Genomic DNA, 21,342 nt, shown 5'->3' on the forward strand with positions numbered 1-21,342 from the left:
TCCTTTTTTTTAAAAAAAGTCTCACCATTTCAGCTGAAAACATTGTTGAACTTACGAGTCTAGCCGATGTGCTAGATAATTGTAATTTGTTTTTGGCATGTCGTGCCATAATCCTTCAAGGGTTATTCTCCCTTCATATCTTAAGAGCTTTTTTTTTTTTTTTTTCAGTTAAGTTATTAAAAACAGCGTCTACTCACAGTTAAGATAATACAAATTTATCAATTTGATAAAAAAAAAAAACAGTTGTCAATACATATTCACAATTTCTCAGCCCCATCACAAATCGAACCCCAGCAGACAATCCCAACTCATTGACAAAGCCCAGTATCTTTCCAGGGTCCACATTATCAAAGTGTTTTTATGTTGTGCTAGAGATTAATGAGACAACACAAACTTTGGGGGTTGTAGCCTACACATTCATTGAATGTTGTTACTAATTTTAGGTCCATGTAAATGGTAAACGCCGGTACCAAGCTCTTAGGAATACAAGAAGGCGACAACGTTCACGCATTCTTACAAATTATGTTAATATCTGTGTCCCACTATTTCGCTATTGAGGGTCATATGCATGTTAACCTAATTTCCTACCGGCACTTTATAGTCAGGTCAAACCAGGAACGAAAGTTGAAGTAAAAAAAAGTTGAACGAATTGAACACTGAAACAGGTAAATATGAAACATACCGGAACAATCAGGGCAAAAAGCAACAGCAATAATCAGTCAAGCGTAAAAAAAAAATCAAGAAAATTTCGTGGTATGAATGTAGCTGTGAAAGGGCCGTAGCTGGTTATGTAGATCAGTCGAGAGGAGGGCTGATAGAAATCCATAAATTTAATCTAACCTAACAGGTCCACTTCAAGAGTAGAAGCGAAGGTGAATTAGGGGGGAAAACTTCCCGTAAAAAGGTCAAAGCTATATTTAGAAAGACTAAGCGCCAGGCGACGATCATAACCTTGAATTAAAACATAATACCCGGTGCACTAGATTAAAAAAACAACTCTTACTAGCCAGATCGGGTTAAAAAAAAATCATAACCTAAATTACTGGCTTAAGTAGATCTAATCATACAATTAAGAATCTGAAATCATGGACTTGTGTATGGGAATATCGATAGCCACTTTTTATGTTGGCTACATCCGCACATATATCTATAAATAAATTTAGGACTAAGAGTGCATCTTTGTGTTTAAATATAATAGCGAAATAATTTGTAAGAGAGAAAAAACAACAAGAACTTGATAATATAGTTTATTAGGACTCAGAATGTGGAAAAATAAATCTAACCATGATTCAAACATTGGAGAACTACTAGTGGACATCTCAATGTGTGCAGTCCTTAAAATAAAGTTCTAAAGTTCACATTTGTATTAAAAAGGCTGTAACTGGCTCGTCATAAGTGCCATTTATTGATTTTATGGCCAGCTGTTAACAAGGGTGTCATGTGTCCAGCACAACAACCAACCACCTTTCCCACCAAACTAATATCAGGGGTGTTCCTAAAAATTTCAAAGTTCAGTCATTATTATGAATTTGAACTCAAGACCTATTGATTCAGAAACCAAGCTCTTTACCAATCAACCACCAACCACACCATGTTTTTTCAGGTATTGTTACATAATCTTGATCATGAATTAAATACATATATTTTGTAAACATAAAAACAAAACTGAGTCAAAAAGTAAAAACATACATGTATATATATATTTTGTTCTGTTTATATATTGCCTATTTTCTACAACATTATATATATATATATATATATATATATATATATATATATATATACACACACACACTTCTTAGTTGCTTCATCTGAATTTACAGACATTCCAATGGAAAATAAGAATTAACAAAGGTAGTAAAAAAAAAATCATGTGACCTCAGAACATAAATCAGATCTGAATATAAAATATTTTGTGGTAATCACAGTCTAAAATCTCTAGCAATGGAACAAGTTCCAGATCACAGTTGGCCTATAACTGAAGCTACTAAGTGGAAATTTTAAAAAGTAACCAGCATTAAAACAGTGAGTAGTGGTTCAAATTTTGTGGTATATTATGAAATAAATGCAGTTTAAATGCTGGTAATTAAATTGGAATGTTCAAAACCATATTTGTGCTTTTAGGCTTAAAAATGCCCAAAACTAAATTGTTCTTGGTGGTTCTATAAAGCATTCATGTTGGTAAGCAGCAATAAATTATAATGTTTCAATGTAACATTCACACAAAACATCGCAAAAGCATAAAAGATAGTAAAAAAACATTGCATTAAATGTTTTATTTTTTACAACAAAAAAAAAAAATTAAAAAAAATGGACAGAAATAAATGCCAATTAAAAAATAAAAGATTTTTCTAAAGTAAATGCAAGTTAAATGTCATTTTTCATGAAAAGACAAAAAATGGCTTATGTCAGCTCTCTGGAATAATTTAGTTTATAACAAGAAAAAATAAGAAAATGTTTCTCATGATAAGACCCAATGATCTTTAAAGCAAAGAATTAAATAAAACAAAAATGCTGTAAAGCTCAATGGATGCTTTCGTAGCAATATAAAGTAGATACAGCTAATTATTTTTGATTTAATATATTTTAAATAATACGAGATAATTACATCTCAGTAAAAAATTTGTTTAAAGGAAAGTTAGAAATAAAAATAAATGTGCAATGTCTCATGCCTTGTAAATACATAATTGAGTTTTTAAAAAATGCATGTTTTGTGCAATATGTCTGTTCATATTCAACAAGTAGATTTTTAAAAATAGTTTAAGTAAGTGTAAACAAAAATAACAATATAATATTTCAAGGAGTCTAATTATTATTAGGAAGGCGGACAACAGTAACAGGGCACGAAGCATGGTGTACAACATATTCGCTCACACTCCCTAGCAATGTTCGACGTATTGTGCCCAAGCCACGAGTGCCCAAGACAATAGATGAAACATTTTCATCTTTAGCAGCTTTGACAATTACCTCTCCAGGCTTTTCCCCTTGCAAATTCAGAAGCTTGGCAGGCACCTAAAATTGTAGAATACAACTTCTAGATAGTACAAGGGAAGAAATACTTGTTCTAGTTTGAGTTAAAAAATTCAAGTCTCTTGCAAGAACTCAAGGTGCTTACATCATAAATTATTCAAAGCTTAAAACAAACAAAAGGTAATTTCTGATATTTAGTTTTAAAGAATAATTGATTACAATCTTAAATTAACTGATCAGTTAAAAGCTTAGAAAATATATACTACTTTCAGTGTTCGTGAAAAAAAAAAAAACTTACATGCTTTGCTCTCAAAGTATTCATAAATGTGTCAGTCAAATATCCAATTTCATCATTCTTCTTTTTAACAGCTGCACATATAGCTTCAACATCAGCACCACGACCGGCTGTGCAAGAAAGAAACCTTTATTTTGAACAGATTCTTATAAGAAAATAACAAAACATGTAACCTAACTCTACTGTTGCATCACTGAACTAAAAAATAATAAATTGAGATCAGCACCACAAAATTTACTTTATTTCAAGTGCCTTGGATTCTTTGATCACTACAAGTATTCTGCTGAGAAGTTTGTCACATTATCTAAGTTTTCTACCATCTTTTGAAGCACTACACTACATTCTTTCTAGTTTCTTGTCTTGGATTATGATGTTTCTAGTGAAACTTTGGAAACTTAAATCATCCATTAATTTCACTACATCAATTATTCCATAGGATGAGAATGAGCAATAAAATAGTAGAACCAGACTGTCCTATAACAAACACTATCCAGAAAAAAATGAAAGGGATGGATTACAAGGATAATTTTGAGGTCATCTGGCTGCAGGAGGTTGATGAAAAGCAGTTATATTTATCCATTTCCTGTGCAGGTCGAGAGGAACATGTTTCCACTGAACATTTTCTATCAAAATGTACTTTTAATTTACTTTTTACTGAGTCATGCACAAGACTGTGGGCTATTAACCCTATTAATCATTGTAAGAGGATAGGTTTATGCGCAGCATGGTGTGGACAAGCATTGATAAGACGTATCTATCTAGTGCCTTGGAAATTCACAACACAAGAACCCTGTGGTGGGCTAAAAATATATATATAGGATACAAACTGTCTTGATGGATATGATTACTAGGTACCTACAAAGCATGGGCTGAATAGCATAAACGGACGCTAGAATGTTTGAGACAGTTTGAATCAAGTTTTATTTCTTAAGCTACTAGACAGCATGGAAGCCTGTGCAAGATACCACTTACAATTAAACCAAGCCATGTTGTAGTAGCATGCCGAGGTACAGGTACTATACTAAAATAATAATGATAAATAAAAGGGATTCTTCTTCTTCGTTCTCATTTTTCATGTCGGAGGGTTCAGATCAGTGATGCTTTAGCTGAGATGAACCATGCAGTGGTTTCCAGAACAGGCAGTTTTCAATATAGTTTTTCTTCTATAGGAGGGTTTTGGGGCCAGAGTTTTGTTTGGGTTTTTTAAGAGAGTATGCAGCTTTGAATGACATGCTCAGCATTCTCTGGTGATGTTCTAAAAGAGCAAGTTTCCCTATTCCCATCTTCTGGAACTAATGTTGTCTCATTCTGTTGTGGCTGGTTCTGAGGCAAAAATTTATGTGTTGGTCAAGTCGGTATAGCTTATAATAGGCATCATTTTTCTTGTAATTGGTAAGTGAGCTGGTCCAATTCTCATTTATTCTAATTTCTTATCATTTTCTTAAATTAAAAATTAAATTAAATAATGAGCAATTTGTGTTTTAACAAAAAGTTTATGTTTAAGTACTTTGCAAAGGAATGTTTTAAAAAAATAATTCATTTCAATGGAAAAAAAAATTCTATTGTAACAAAAAAAAAATCTTACGTATGCCAATATCAATGTTGTATTCAGCCACATGAGCAATAACCACTGAATCACCGTCTCTATACATATTTTTTAGGTACCCTTAAAGAAAAAAAATTTTCTAACAATGAATTTTTTTCAACCTCAATACCCACATGCATAATAATTCCAATTAAGAAAAGTTTACTATTTTTAATATGACTATTGTCTAATAAATATCATATTTTATACATGTTATACATGATTTCATATAATACAATGAGAAAACTAACATTGAGACAATCCAAATCATCATTTTTATTATGTTTAGAATGCTGATATGGACCTCATTCATCAAAATGAAGGGTCATGTGATAGCCATTGATAAAACAATGAAATAAACTGACATAAAAACCATTGTTGATTCAAATTAGGTTGTAAGTTGTACAAAAGAGATAATGAAGCAATCAATGTTGTTTGTTTATGATTGGTAAATGAGGGCCTTTCAGCTACCTCACTTAGACCTATTATTTATCTATTCACCCTGTTTTCTCAAGTTGGGGTGTATCAATTGTAGAATCTAGATCTAGACTCTTGATCTAATTCTAATTCATTGTAAAATGTAGCATAACTCATTAACTATACCAGTAGAATAACCAGCTAACTAGAAACTAGATAAATTTAAGTAATTTATTATAAATTGCTTATAATCACTAAACTAGGTATAGTCCTAATTAAGTACTACTCAGATCTAGATTCTAGATCTATAGTAAAGGATGTTTTCACCTGGGTTTCGTCTGGCATATCGGTCACCTCACTGTATTATTATTAAATCTTCTTTATTTGAATGTTTACTACCCAACTTCCTCAATATTGCGCATGCACCATTTTGTCACACTTGCGACATGTACAGCTCCCTTTTTCATTGAGAGAAAGTAATTTTATCTGGGGTCAAAGTAGACTAATGAAAACTGACTTTTTTTTACCCAAGGGAAGAAGGAGATAGGGTCTGGTGTTAACACGATTTTTAAGCCCCTAGATGCATCAGCCACTTAAAACCCAGATATAAGGCTTCTAAATAGATATAGAAACCAATACATTTACAACCCAGACTCTCCCTTCCCACTTAAACATGTAAATAGGGGGTGGCCAATGACACGAGTCATCAAAGGGAAATGACACAGTAAAGAAGGGGAAGTAAAATTTTTTTTTTTTTTAAACAATTATATGAATAATTTGTTTGTCAAAATAATATAGTACAAAATGTATATTTAAGTTATGTATGTGTTCTTGTGTGCCGAGAGGACTGGGAAGAGCTGGGAAACCATCAAAAAACTAGCAAGAGACCGTGGAGAGTGGTGAGTTTTTGTCGAGGCCCTATGTTCTATGAGGAACTCAAAGGAGTGATGATGATGTGTTCTTGTGTGGGTTTGTTACATGTTTCACTAAAAAAAAAATAAATCCAAAAATAACATATATAAAAATATGGTGTATGCAAAAACTATAACCATTTATTTTAAACCATTTAATAGGCAACAAATATATACAAATGTTATGACACTAGAGTGCACAACCTCATACAATAATAGATTGACATCAAATAATCAATAGGCAGCTGAAAAAAAAAGTCACAGTAGCAATATCAATGTAGACCTCGAGCCTACAATTATTGATCAACCAGGTGCACTATGCTATGTGTGGTCTAAGAGATTGTCAAAATCAGAAAAGAGTATGAAGCCTCCTCCCTCTCACTTTTTTCCATGTCCCCTAAGCATACCATAAGAGTGGAGACGCTCTTAAAAAAAACAACAGGTGAGAGAGAGCAAGAGACTAGCGATTATCGATCGACCAATTACTGGTACCAAAAATGCTAAGGTGAGACAGGTATGCACTGTGCTACAGGAAAAAAAAAGTGCCATGTAGAGACAATAAGGTAGAGTAGAGAGAAGACTCCTTCTCTTCTCCCCCCATAAAAGAGACAATTTTTTCCCCTAGCGCGACAATCTAGGCTAGGCCCAAAGTAGTGACCTTGGTGTGACGTCAGTTAAAGCCGAGAATGAAAGCGTGGGGAAAGTGACAATATGACTGTGTCGTTGCGCTAATGTACAAACAAAAAATAAAATTAAGGATGAAATTTCTTAATAATAACATGTTTTAGATATATTTCCTTTGATGTGGCCTATAAATCTCCAAACTGGCCAACAACTTTTGACAGGGAAAAATATCATGTTGAAAACTTTACGCATCAGAAAACTGAAACTACCCCTCTTCACATCAGATTTAATTTTAACTATGCATAGTGATACATTACAAAATAGCTATTTTTATAGACAAAAGGATGACGAATTCATTGACACCCTCAGTTTTTTCATAGGTCAGACCAATACGAAGTTATGAATTTTGAAACTTAAAAATGGCCCTAGATTGGCTTAGTGTGGCCAATAAACATCTTTTACGATTAATATCTTTTACTCTAGATTTTAAATTTAGACACTTAAGTTTTAATACTTACAGTCAAAAGCATATTGAGCTTGATCACTCCCATCAATTGCTATCAAATCTTTTCTTGGCATTTTTTTAATGTGTTTAAGTGTTACTAGATTCTAACACTGTTAGAGTTAGGTCTGGAAAAAAGAGTCAGGTATGAAGTATAAAAGTAAGTATAATTGACTAAATTGTTTAAGTTTCAATAAGCAAAATATAGAGGAGGTTCTTATATTTTGAACACTCCATCAAATTCTCCTCCATTGAACGGGTCGCTTTTTTTGTTTGTAATTCATTTGTTTTTATTCTTGGAGCTAAAAACGACGTTTCGGGACTGCGCATGTCCAATTTTAGATAAGTTCCAGTAATTTTGTTCTGTTTTTCCAAAGCAGATGGCAGTTTTTTTAGATTCTCGGTAACCATGTATGTAAAGCTGTTGTTTTAACCTCCCCCGGCAATTCATACCCATATAAGGGATGAGGGCTATATTATGAGCCTGTTTGATCGTAGGCTGATGGGCATATCAAAATAAGCTTCTAAACATCTTTAGAAAGACATTCCAATCACATTTATACCCTTAGCTCCCCGGGGCATATCAAAATAAGCTACTAAACATCTTTAGAAAGACATTCCAATCACATTTATACCCTTAGCTGTTAAATAAAATTTAAAAAGGTGGTGTCCAAACAAATAATAATGAATTCAGCTCATTCTCCTTTTTGAACACAGCAAAATCGTATAATAAAAAATATTATTGCGATTAATAAATCTATGATTTTTTAAATGAATAAACATGACCTAGATCGAGATATCTAGAATATATAATTTATGAATGAAAGAAAAAATGCAGGCTGCTAATATAAAGCCAGAGACCATGCCCACTGCAGGTGATCACACCAGATGAGCTGGCGGCGAGGAGAGGTATACACTAAGCGAGGAGTGTCACAAACTATCCAACAGGCATTGGAGGGAAGGGGGAGAGAGTCATGAAAAGAATTATATGCATCTATGGGAGGGAGGGGATGTTAAGGTGTCACAAAACGAACATCCAAATTATGAAAACAAGAAGAGGGTCCTTGGATGGGAATTAAAAGAAAGACAGAGAGAAAATACAAGTAGCCTAGTTGAAAATATTATGTTTATTAAATTATAATAATTAATTTATAGCTCTATAATCTATATTTACAAAATTTATTTCTGTCTGTTTCTACACATAGCTTATATAAAAAAATATAGGTATTTAAATAAATAAACTATATACGATATATATATATATACTATATAGAGAGAGTATATGAGGAAATATACTATAAATACATATATTGCAAAAGTGAATCTACTTCTTTTACTACAATCTAAATAATTTTTAAGTAACATATAATTTATTACTTAGCAATTACATAGTAGTGGTGTTCAACAACGGTGCTCACTGTTCAACTGAAGGAGAAGCTGAAAGCCCAAAAACTGCGTTCAAAAAATAGGAGTATGAAGTGACCCAATTTATTTTAAAATAAAATCTTGACTATGGGTGGTAATACAAAGGAACACAGCTATTTTTATAGTCCTTTAGTTGCAGAATAAGAATCTGCTTTCAGTTTTTTTGTAAGTTAAACCTTCACCAAATAAAAAAATAAAATAAAAAATTGACCTATATTAGTTCCCGAAAGTCGGTGTTCAGTTATAAGAATCTACCCTATGATATAAGAATCTTCAACTTCAATCTATTTTCTACCATGATAAACTTAAACCATACGCATACGATGATACGGTATGATCTATCTATAGTCTATAGACCTAAAACTCCTAAAGTGGAAAACAGATTTTTAAAAAAATCTATTACCTGTATCTCTAGATTTATGTCAACTATACTACTAAATACTAGACCTAGTGTGTCCTAGAGTCTATATAGATTATAGATCTAGATCTATGTAGTAGATTGTGTAGATACCTTGTTACTTGTACAATGTAGTGTATCTTATCTGATTAGTCTAATACTCTAAGGTCAAATAAGTTTTTTCATTTTGAAAATCAACGAGATATTAAATCTGGAAAAAACCCAGGATATGGTAGCCTAACCATGGCCTAACTACGCGTGATAGTAGGTCTATATCATAGACTATATAGATATATATATATATATCTCAATCTCTAATACATATTGATTATATGATTATTATATTTAGATCTATGTATAGAATATATCTAATCAGAGCTCCGATAACTATTTATATATAAGACTACAGAGAAAGAAATAATTAACATTCTGTAACCTTTAAGGAGCACAGACCTATATATCTCTGTATATGGAAACGGTTCTCAACCTTTTAGTTCCGCGACCATTTTTTGCATTTGACCGCTTTGCGGTAATCTCCAACAGTGGGGAGCACGGGGGCTCGATCTCTTTAGGGGCCCCTGCATTTTGACATCACATTACAGCATAATATTTAATGTAAAAACAAACTTCGAACACTCATTTGTGAGATCCCCTCAAGTGGGGGTACGGGGGGATTTTCAAATTTTTACCCTCCTCCCCCATCCTAGCTAAGTCACTGACCTCCAATCATAAAATTTCTTTGTTTTTTTGCTAATTGTATAAATCATAAATAATACTTTAAATATATTCTATGAATTGCAAAACACAATATATTTGTAGGCTACTTATGCTAAATTCTCGTCTCAATTTCATTGCTATGATCCTACTCTCGAGATGCTACAGAAAGACCCTAGGTATCACTTAGAAAGACCACATCACAAATGAAGAGATTAGAATTAGAATAAATTAACTAGACCCAAACAATAACCTGTTAACTACTTGAGGCTCGCAAAGACCTTTTATCTTATTCATGGCAAACCAGTAACTAAAAACGCAAAATACCTAGGTGTTATAATAAATGAAAAACTGTCATGGAATCCACATATTGATGAAACTATAAAAAAATCAAACAAAGCATTAGGGTTTATTAAAAGAAATTTCTATAAATCAAACAAGAACATAAAACTAAAATGTTATTTAACCTTGGTTAGGCCAATAATAGAATATGCATCCTCCGTTTGGGACCCCTCAACTCAAGAAAACATTAAGAAACTGGAACATACACAAAATAGAGCAGTGAGATTCATAACAAATGAATATTCACATTTGATTAGAGTAACACCCGTAGTAAAATTACTCTAAATTTAGAAAGCCTTCAGGACAGAAGACTCAAAAGTAAAGTAGCAATTATACATAAAACACTGAACCATAATCTTCAAATACAAAATTTAATAAAATACTCTGAAAGACACAACGTTAAAGGCATATCTCTCATCCCATATGCTAGGACAAATTTTTACAAATATTCCTTCTTCCCTAGTGCTATTAGAGCATGGTATGGGTTGCCCGAGCTAGCCAGGAAAACCAGTGACTTGGCAGAATTTAAGTCATTGGTTAAAATGCATGACGCGTAGGACGTAATCATCTTCTTTTTTGAAGTAACGTCTGTATTATATAAGATAAGATAAGATAAGATAAGATCAGGGAACAGTACCCTAAAAAGAATTCACAGACAGAGAAAGAGATGAGAAGACAAAATAAAAGAATGGACAGGCCTATCATTGAAAGGAATTATATTTAAGGCAAAAGACAGAGAGGAATAGATCTTGTGTGGTGCCTCAAAGGTTCAGCAGGCGGCGTTGCCTAAGGATGCTGGGAAGGCCTGTTCTCGCGAGTATCTCAGTATTACACACTCTTTCTTTCCATGTTGTTTTTAAGATCCTTTGATCAAGTGGAATGAGTTTAGTTTTTTCTCTTGTTTTGTGTAGGTTGTCCACGACTCGCTGCCGTACAGTAGCGTGCTAAGAACGCATGCCTTGTAGACCTCCATTTTGGTCGCTCTTGGTCGGAGTCTAGCGAAGGTTGGTGCGTTTTTTTATCTCCTCTTCTCAATGGCGGATCCAAGGGGGGGGGGGCGGTAGAGGCGATCGCCCCTCCCCCCCCACTCGGCCGACGGGGGGAGGGCAGACGAATTTTAGTATAGAATTCACACAATTTGTATACGAATTTATTACTTATTTAATAATATATACTAATTATTTATATTTCAACCTATTTTTAGATTATTTCGACCCCTCCTCTAGTATGTTGGCCGATATGGTGGGGTCGGGAGGGGGGCGATGGCATCAATCCCGCCCCCCCCCCCCCCTAAAACTTTCGAGTGGGGGGGGGGGCGGTCCAATTAATTTGTTGAAATCACAGCTTGCTAACAGAATCAATTAAATATCTATATAATTAAAACTTGTTATTGATATTTTAACCGATCATTATATTATGTAGTGAAATAGAAAAACCACTCGGATTGCCGTAATAGGCACATGTTGTTAACATTTCCAATCATGTCATTTAGTGAAATAGAAAAACCACTCGGATTGCCGTAATAGGCACATGTTAACATTTCCAATCATGTCATTTAGTGAAATAGAAAAACCACTCGGATTGCCGTAATAGGCACATGTTAACATTTCCAATCATGTCATTTTTTTATTTTTTTTATTTTTAGGATACCTCAGCTTTTTAGCTTTTGACTTCAGTTGTCGAGCTGTTTACATCCTAGGAATCCTTGGGCTTTTGCCTCTTTTCTTTGCCTCTTTTTTGGGCTATTGGCCTCTTTATTGGGCTTTTTTTTTTTTTTTTTTTTTTTTTATAAAAAAAAGGTGCATATTTTATTAGTAAGAGTACAAATTAAGTAGTTACATTTTAAAGTACAATGATTGCAAAACATAGCAATGCATATAGTTACATTTAGGTTGTCATAATATTTTAATGTTTTAAATTGCTTTGTATATGGAGTTATTTTTTTCCAATAGCATATAATGAATATTTTTGAAATTTAAGGTCTTAAAGTATATGTGGTGAGAATGTCAACAATAGGTAATTAAATAGAAACAATCAAAGAGTGAAAGTAGAAGCTTAAATGATATTAAAACATTTTAAACATCGTAGTCACATTTTATTTCCACTTTGTCTACATTGCTTATGGTTGTTTCCTTTGTGCTTTGCTACATTACCCCAGTTCTTTATATTAAATTCTATCAAACGTGCATACACATCTATGTGTGTACACACTTATGCGAACATAGGCATTTAAACTTTTATATTGTTTCTTTTGTTGTCTCCCTTTTAAAGACAATTTTTGATTTCCTCCCTTGAGATTTGGAAAACTACTTCCTCATCATCAAGGTGGAAATCCTGTCTGCTAGAGTCAGTATATCGGGAGTTTCTGTTCAGAAACAATTTCTCTGTGGCTGGTCACAGGACCAATTAGAGTCGTACTGAAAGTTATTTTATATGTATCTTTTTATCTCTATATATATGTATACATATATATACTTTTTTTTTTCTTGAATATTTCCAATCATGTCATTTAGTGAAATAGAAAAGCCACTCGGATTGCCTCTTCTTCCTCCATCTCCTCACTAATGGAGGAGAGGAACGATCCTCAATGACCAATAAAACGTCACACGAGCAAGTGACTGTTTCGTGGCCAACTTCACGCTCAGAAGAAGAGACTGAATCTCATCATCGTGGTTTTCGGGCCGTCCAGATTAACTCGACGTCTCGGCAAGACCAAACTAAAGAAATGATCCCTAAAAGTATGATCTTAAAATAAAAAGGACGCTATCATTTCACCGCTCAGTTCAGAAACTGGTATCTTTTCAGGTGAACGACTATAAGAATCTTGTTGGTTAAAAAATATTATTTTATTGTAAATTTCTCTATCTTTGTGATAAATTTGGTCTCAAACTTTTGAGAAAGTTGTTTTCTTAATTTAATAAAATGATAAAGTCTTCAACGTCGCATGGATCATATTGGAAATTATGTTTCCAACCCCTCAGTTGGTAAGTTTTACCGGACAATTTCAAGGGAGGTTATCAATGTGCGCACATTGTTGTTGTTAACAATGGAACGTGCAAAGGGAATTAACAAGCTCAAATGGGCACACTAGTGTTCATTTATAAATCATTCGTACTGTTATATTAAACATTAAAAAGTGTTGATGCCAGTACAGTCAGTTGGCCCAAACATGGTCAAAATAACGGTCAATAGATTTTTTTTACTTTTCAGAAAATAGAAAGATAACTGTGTTTTTTTTTTTTTTTTTACCTTTTTTTTGTGAATAAAAATGGGAAAACTATCATAATTAGTCTATTGAAATACAAAATGTGCAAAGGGAATTAACACGTTCAAATTGTCGCAAGAGTGTTGGCCTATAAATCATTCGCATTCGCATCGTTATATTATGTTTAGCCATTATATATAGGCCTACTGTTTGTCAGTAAGATATGCAAAGACAAAATAACGGACATTAAATATTGATAGATTATTCCACTATTCAAAGAAATAAAAAAAATTCATTTGTGAATAGGCTAAAAATCGCAAAATTATTACATGTAGGCTAAACAGGGCCGGTCCTACAGATTGCGGGGCCGTATGCGAAACGGATTGCGCGGGGCCCAGTCTGGGTAGAGATAACAATAATATGTGAAAATTAAGATTTGTAATAGAAATAAATTCGTCTTTGCAATTTATTCAAACTTTACTAAGTACAAAATCAGTGTCAAATTAACTTTACGAGCCATCTACAGCCAACAAAAAGCCGATAAACATTCAGATCTGCCTTTTAGATTTAGGCCTACTATCGACTAGCGAAATATCGCTTTCTTTTTTTAAGAGGTCGAGATAGATTTAGAGCTACAATTGTATGCCAGTGATTATGACCTTAAACTTTCTTGCTTTGGTTAAAATTCACCTTATTATTAAATTTTTATTAAATGAAAGCTGACAATGCCGGGTTTGTTTTTTTTTTCATCGCGAGAAGGATTGCCGTTTTCCATATTGAAATACACCCCGGAATGACAATACATTTTGTCTTTTAAAGGGAGATTTGCATGAGTTTTTAGAAGATTTCAATAACTTCAGAAGATTTTCGTGACTTTTTTGTGTTTATATTTTACAATTTCAGGAGAATTCCAGGTACCTTTCAATAATAAGTTAAAATGGTTTAATTTAATAATTTACACCTAGAATTCGCGCAGGGCCTATGAAAGTGCGGGGCCCACTGCGGCCGCCTAGGCTGCAGTGGCCTAAGACCGGCCCTGCATGTAAACTCAATTTGAAAAAAAAAATCTTTATAATTTCATTTTGTCTACATAAGGGCAAAGAGGCAGCAATTTGATCAAATGCAAAGATATGTAATTATTTTATTTTTTAAACAGTTTTCTCTTCTGATAAAACTAAAATATAAGATAAATATAGGCCTACTACTAAATTGTGACTTACAGAGATGGATTATTTTTATAATCTATCCTAAAACCCTTCGCGCCATGGCTGCTACGCCACTGAAAATGGAGTAATATAATTCCACAATGAATTTCCTGAAAGTTTCAAAGACTGAATCACTAAATATGCAAATTTATTAAAAGCATTATATTTGTGAATGTTGCAAAACATTTAATTTTCACTAAAATTGTGGCTCAAATGGGCAATATTATCTCTACGCATAGACTATATATAGTCTATGTTTTTACATAATTGTTAATGTCTTAATGGTCAGTCATCCTTTATTAACATTGTATTATCAATATTATGCTAGGCCTACCATGGATCAGAGAAATTATATTTTATTCTATAGTAGCCAGTAGATTAGCCACGTGTGTAAGCCTTATATAGGCCCTATTATGTATAGGCCTACACATCTGAAAAATGTTTTTGTAAATAAAAAGTGCAGAATCATTAGGCCTAAATGTTAGTAAACTCATTTTTTTTTATATTTTAAAAGAAAACTATAAAATGTGTTATATATTTTTAAAATTTATATTCACATATTGACGTACGTATCAAATTGGCATTTTAATAAAAATATTATTCATTCGTGGTTAAATCAAGACCGATCGGTTAAATACGATTGAGATCAGTTATATTTTTGTTGTAATATTGTCGCATTCCGCGCCATAGCCTATAGGCCTACCGTCATATCTGCACAGTATAGGCCCTTAGTACATTCAAGCGAGGCAACTTAAATGAAGTAGCGAGGCTGACGGATGCTTTTAATGATGAAGACTGCGATAGGATACAACAAACATACTTTACTTAGATCTATGGCCTCTGATTGGTGGGGGCCTCGCATAGAGAAAATTATAATTTTTTTTTTAGAGAAAACAAATTGGAAAACATGGATCAAATTTCGAGTGTATTGAAACTCTGGGGCTCTATGTCCACTAGCCTAGTTCTTAGTCTCAACTATGATTCAAAGAAGGTTTTTAATTCATTGCGTATTTTTTGTTTTTATTTTTTATTTCGGGTTACTCTATTCACTTCGCCTAGGGCCTCTAATTACCTAAGGCCGGCCCTGACCACAGTTATGCTCTTGCGAGTGTAATTGCACGTGGTGAGAATGGAAGAAAGGCTTGCTAATTCTGTCCAATCCGTCGTACCGTTCCTCTTGACAAAAGTGTCGGTGAAGAGCCAATACTCCATCTTGATTACGGGATAAAATCCTTTCCCGGGTCAAAGGTTCATAAAAGAAATTTATCTCGAACCTTTTTGGGTACTTTCAAGAAGTCTGTCAAAGGTGATGATTCCTTTTGTGTTAACTGCGATGCGGGCGGAGAGAAACAAACCGAAGACGTTGTTTCTCTTTCACTTGGAAGCGGAAGGAAAATGTGTCTCTCTTAGCATTGTGTTCATGTAGCTTACCGTTCTAGTACGCTATATCGTGCAGGATGGCATTTTGCAGAGAGTAACAACCAACAATACGAACACTGTTAGCCTACATAAAAGACGATGTAAAAGACAAAATTCTTCTATTTATGATTGATTTCTGATGTGTAATGAAGAAAATACGAAGGATTGATTTCAGTTGATTGATTAAAATACGATGCAGTTAACAACATAGTGAAAGTCGGACATTTTCAATTTCAGGCCCACACCTTACGGACATAGGATACAGGTCACACAATCATATTTTCGTTTTGCCGGAATACTGGTATCACTAGTGGATGAGGCGCTGATAACCGATCTTTGTGGAGTGAGATTACTGCTCTATGCGCTCAACGGTTGGGGTTATTAAAGAGGGAGGGCCTAACTGTATTTTGATTTAAAAAACATCCGTTTCTAATTTACATAATAATTAGCGAACCAGGAAAATATACACGGAAATAAAATTTCTAGGGTTTTGAGAATTTAAATACGTAGTTTAATCAATAATCCATAATTTAATTATGCTAAATGCAAGTTCTTTTTAACTACGTTAATTTGAGGAACATAATTTAAAACAACAATTAATAAGTAGTTTTTACATATTATCACGTGAACTGCAACACTCAACAAACTGTAGTGGACACTCAACAAAAGGATAATTTATTTTTTTACGGAAATGTTTTTTTTTCCCTGAGGCTTTAAATAAGAGATTGACCCTTTACAAAACAATTAGATCAATTAGATAATCATTATATGACATCAGTTAGGCCAGGTTCATATATAACTTCACCTTCACTTTCACCTATCCCTTGGTCTGCTGGACTGTTGAGGCACCACACAAGATCTGTCAATCTTCTTTCTCCATTCTTCTCTGTCATTTGCCTTCTATAGAATTTCATTCTGATATTCTTTCTGAAAATATTGAAACCTGCCTTTTTACCTAACTGGGTGGACCACTTTCGGGGCCGATTTTGAGTTTGTGTTTCACACAAACTGTCTTTTTAATCTTGTTTTTGGTGGGTTAATTAAATTTCATTAGTATTACCTTTTTTAGCGGCCCCCGTAAGGGGAAAAGCCGCTATTAGGTTCGCGCAAAATGTCCTTCTGTCCGTCTGCCACATTCAGATCTCAAAAGCTAGAAGAGAAATGAGAAATATTATTTCCCCATGCGATGCGGCTTGCAAAGTTTAGGTGCAACGGCTACTTTTTTTTTTTTTAAAGCAATCCCTTTAGTTTATAAAATTAATTATGCAAGCGATTTTTTCATAAAAATGCACCAATTTTAAAACAATTCATAAATGTTACAATATGTTGACAAAGAACGATAATATTATTGTACACACTCAGTATCACAAAGTCAAATATCTCACTATATAATTATCTTCATCTCTCAAGAGTTTGGACGAGAAGCTAGAAGTAAAGGAAAGATCACTCTCTTATTTCTGCGGATAGTCATCCCACGAAAAAAACAAGATGGGGGGGGGGGGGGGGGGAGAACACGTTTTCACCGCTCGCCACGGTATGGCTGCGCGCTGAACTGTCAAACCCTGCCCGTTCCCATCCCCCTTCGTCCTGCGGGAGGTTTGGACTAGGAAGTAAACTATCGTCAACTCTGAAGGAACATCCGAAACATGTAAAACATTTTACAAATAAACATTTTACAAACACTAAATAGCAGCGCCGGACTTAACCATTGTGGGGCCCTATGTGAAACGGATTTCTCGGGGCCAAGTTTGGGTAGGGAAGCGGATAATAAGTGAAATTTACGAGGTTGTATTAGAAAATAAATTCATCTATGCATTTTATTCATTCTTTACTACGTACAGAATTACTTTACTAACCTTGCGTGTAGCAAAGTCATAGAGTATATCATAATAATTCTTTTTCTACATAGATCACGCTCAATAGCAAGAATTACCAAACGTTTTAATCTATCTTTAAGAATTGTGGACCTTAAGTAATTCTTCATTAGTTTGAGGCGCGAGAAGCTTCTTTCAGCAGATTACACAATTACGGCTAATGCATAATGCCGTTTTTATATATCGCGCGTAGCATTGGCGTTTTCCATATTGAATGACACCCCAAAATGACAATTTTCGTGTATATATTTCCGTATATTTTAAGGACTTTTTCGTATATTTTGCAATTTCGGGGGATTTCCAGGAGCTCCTGGTAAATCGACAGGGGGGCGCGGGAAATCTGTTTTAAGTTATAAAATGGTTTAATTTAATAATTTATACACCTTGAATTAGAGCGGGTCATATGAAAGTGCGGGGCCCATTGCGGTCGCATAGGTAGCAGTGGCCGGCCCTGCAAAATAGCGGCGTATGTTACGCCGCTAGTCGACTATTGTTTGTAAATTGTACATGAATTGTTCACAAGTATAAATATTAGTTAACTGTGTTTTTTTTCTGGTCAACTGTCTGCTAAAATTAAAAGGAAACATTTATGTTTGTTTATAAAGGCTAAGAATGCACTTTGTATGTAAATATCATGCACATTTTTTAAAATGCTTTTTTTATGCAGCAAATTTCGTGCAGTAGCGTGACGGCTGGGGCATGACATTGTACTAAATTAGTTCCCTCAAAAATTTTACGAATCAGATTTTATTTCTTTTTTTTTTGTTTGACAATCAAACCAAAATCACGTCTTGAATATTCCTTGCGAATAGGCGGATCCGACAGGGATCAAAATCCGACGGGGCCGCCTCTGAGTTTGTGTGATAACATAATTATTTTATTTTTATGCACTTTTTGGATGTTCCTTCAGAAATGAAGATTATTTGGCCATCTTCCTACCCCAAATCTACCGCAGGGTGTCGAGACATGACAATATTATTATTTTACGGAATTATGATGTTTTTTTTCTTTTTAATAATATATAATTATTATATATGTCTACATATTTTGTAATTATATTGGTATAATAATGTAAGCGTCATTGGAATTGAATATTACAGACAACCCGTGAAAATTCAAGGTCAGAAATATATATATATATATATAATCTCTTGTGCGCCGCTCCATTTATTTTCTATTTAAAAGTTTCCAAAATAGCTTCTTAATTATGTACAAATATCTTTTTTTTTTTTTCAAGGATAATGGAATAATTAGAATGTATGTAAAATATTAAAATATATGAGTAATTTTTCTTTATTAAACTAAAAATTATAAAAAATAAAGGTAACCTTGGAATAATGATTTGGCCGCCCCTTACAATCGGCCACCTTCGTGCATTGCACACATTGCACAATAGGTAGCGGTGGCCCTGTGTACACAATTATATATAGATTTGTTGTACGTAACAAAAAATAAATGAATCAATTAAAAAACAATTAATTAATTATTGGTAATTAATTATTTTGTTTGGTAGCGAAATGGTAATAAATGCTACGTATTGAGAGATGTAGTTGAATATATGAAGGCCTACATATAGGCCTATTTCGGCAGTATTGACATATATGGCATTGATTTTGTGGTTCTTCCCTTCGATAAAGCGTTTTTAAAAAAAGTTTTGTTAAACAAATAATTTGCTTGTGTATATAGATCTAGTCTTCTGGGATTTAGTAGATCTAGGAGTTATAAACTATTCTAGACTCTTAAAATTTATAGGCCTAGAATCTAGAGTCTATAGGCCTATGTTAGAGAGCCAATAAAGCTATTAAACTATAGAGTCTATAGATATCGACATTTTCTTATCTTATCTTATATAATACAGACGTTACTTCAAAAAAGAAGATGATTACGTCCTACGCGTCATGCATTTAGTCATGCATATTAACCAATGACTTAAATTCAGCCAAGTCACTGTGGTTTTCCTGGCTAGCTCAGGCAACCCTCCATGCTCTTATAGCACTAGGGAAGAAGGAGTATTTGTACAAATTTGTCCTAGCATATGGGATGAGGAATGTGCCTTTATCTTTGTGTCTTTCAGAGTATTTTATTAAATTTTGTTTTTGTATTTGAAGATTATGGTTCAGTGTTTTATGTATGATTGCTACTTTACTTTTGAGCCTTCTGTCTTGAAGGCTTTCTAAATTTAGTGATTTTACTAAAGGTGTTACTCTAGTCAAATGTGAATATTCGTTTGTTATGAATCGCACTGCTCTATTTTGTGTCTGTTCCAGTTTTTTAATATTTTCTTGAGTTGAGGGGTCCCAAACGGAGGATGCATATTCTATTATTGGCCTAACCAAGGTTAAATAACATTTTAGTTTTATGTTCTTATTTGATTTATAGAAATTTCTTTTAATAAATCCTAATGCTTTGTTTGATTTTTTTGTAGTTTCATCAATATGTGGATCCCATGACAGTTTTTCATTTATTATAACACCTAGGTATTTTGCGTTTTTAGTCTGTGTTACTGGTTTGCCATGAATAAGATAAGTGGAATTTATTTGTTTTAGTTTTCTGTTTTCACAGATAAATAAATAAATTACTGTAGTAGACATTAATTAATACTAACAACAATAATAACAGAGACTTTGTGTTTATACATGTAGACATTGAAGACTATAATATCCTTTTTTATTACGTCACATCTAGCTACTTTCTCACAAAACATTCACTACAAACAATGACGCAATATAAACATATTAGCACATCCTTCCTTTTAAAGTTGTTATCACATCCTTCTTTTTAAAGTTCTTAAGATTGATATCTACTAGGAACTTTAACAACTCGACCACTTCTGGTTGTCTTGACTGGCACAACAAGTTCTCTAGACGTTGGTCTATAACTGTCTGTATCATTTGTTCCAACAGTTTGCTGTTAGTTGTCTTCATCGGTATCATATTAGTAGGCCTACCCAGAGATGTCTTCATCGAAACTCTTGTTCAAAATTAAGCGTTGATTTCGTCTGTGGGTTTTCCCCTCGTTTGTCTTTATGATGTAAGATCTGGGTGATGAATGTTTTTTTTTTAACGACAATTGCTTTCTGCCATATGTTTCTCCTAGACGAATCTTTAGGTAGTCTTGCTTTTGCATCGTATTTCACTTTGCTTCTCATCTGTCGTTCTTTTAGTAATGTCTGCATTTTCAGCTATCGATGGTTTCAATAGTTTATTGTGATCAGTTGGAATGTTCGATGTCCCTGAGTTTTCTACTCATCAGCAAGTGATGGTGAATAAGGCAGTCCGCTTATCGGAGTATTTCTATACTCAATCATAGCGAGGGTACCTGGGGCTTGATGTGATTATCTTGAAACCCCATTCAGAATTTTGTTCTGTTGTCACAGATAAATAAATAAATTACTGTAATCATTAATTTATAATAACAATAATAATAACCGTGAACAAACACTTTTTATTAACATTAT

At 33.5% G+C, this 21,342-nt stretch overlaps 1 protein-coding gene and 1 non-coding gene across 4 annotated transcripts; both read right to left on the reverse strand.

The window, feature by feature from the left end:
• Positions 1 to 1,231: 1,231 nt before the first annotated feature.
• LOC106056541 (uncharacterized) lies at positions 1,232 to 9,392 on the reverse strand. 3 transcript variants are annotated; one of them, XM_013213324.2, is made up of 5 exons: positions 9,241 to 9,392; positions 7,321 to 7,432; positions 4,851 to 4,931; positions 3,269 to 3,375; positions 1,232 to 3,012 (listed from the first exon to the last, which is right to left on the reverse strand). In XM_013213324.2, the coding sequence occupies exons 2-5, from the start codon at positions 7,379 to 7,381 to the stop codon at positions 2,806 to 2,808; spliced, it is 456 nt and encodes a 151-aa protein (XP_013068778.1). In that variant the 5' UTR covers positions 7,382 to 7,432; positions 9,241 to 9,392; the 3' UTR covers positions 1,232 to 2,805. The 3 variants fall into 3 exon arrangements, with proteins under 3 accessions (XP_013068778.1, XP_013068777.1, XP_055882856.1); XM_013213323.2 differs by having other exon boundaries at positions 9,133 to 9,292; XM_056026881.1 differs by lacking the exon at positions 9,241 to 9,392 and adding an exon at positions 8,693 to 8,836.
• A 3,315-nt stretch (positions 9,393 to 12,707) lies between these two features.
• Positions 12,708 to 12,930, reverse strand: LOC129926102 (small nucleolar RNA U3). The gene has a single exon (XR_008777793.1). It is a non-coding gene; the product is annotated as a small nucleolar RNA U3 (small nucleolar RNA).
• Between the last annotated feature and the right edge of the window lie 8,412 nt (positions 12,931 to 21,342).

Source organism: Biomphalaria glabrata, chromosome 4 (assembly GCF_947242115.1).
Source record: "Biomphalaria glabrata chromosome 4, xgBioGlab47.1, whole genome shotgun sequence".
NCBI lineage: Eukaryota > Metazoa > Mollusca > Gastropoda > Planorbidae > Biomphalaria > Biomphalaria glabrata.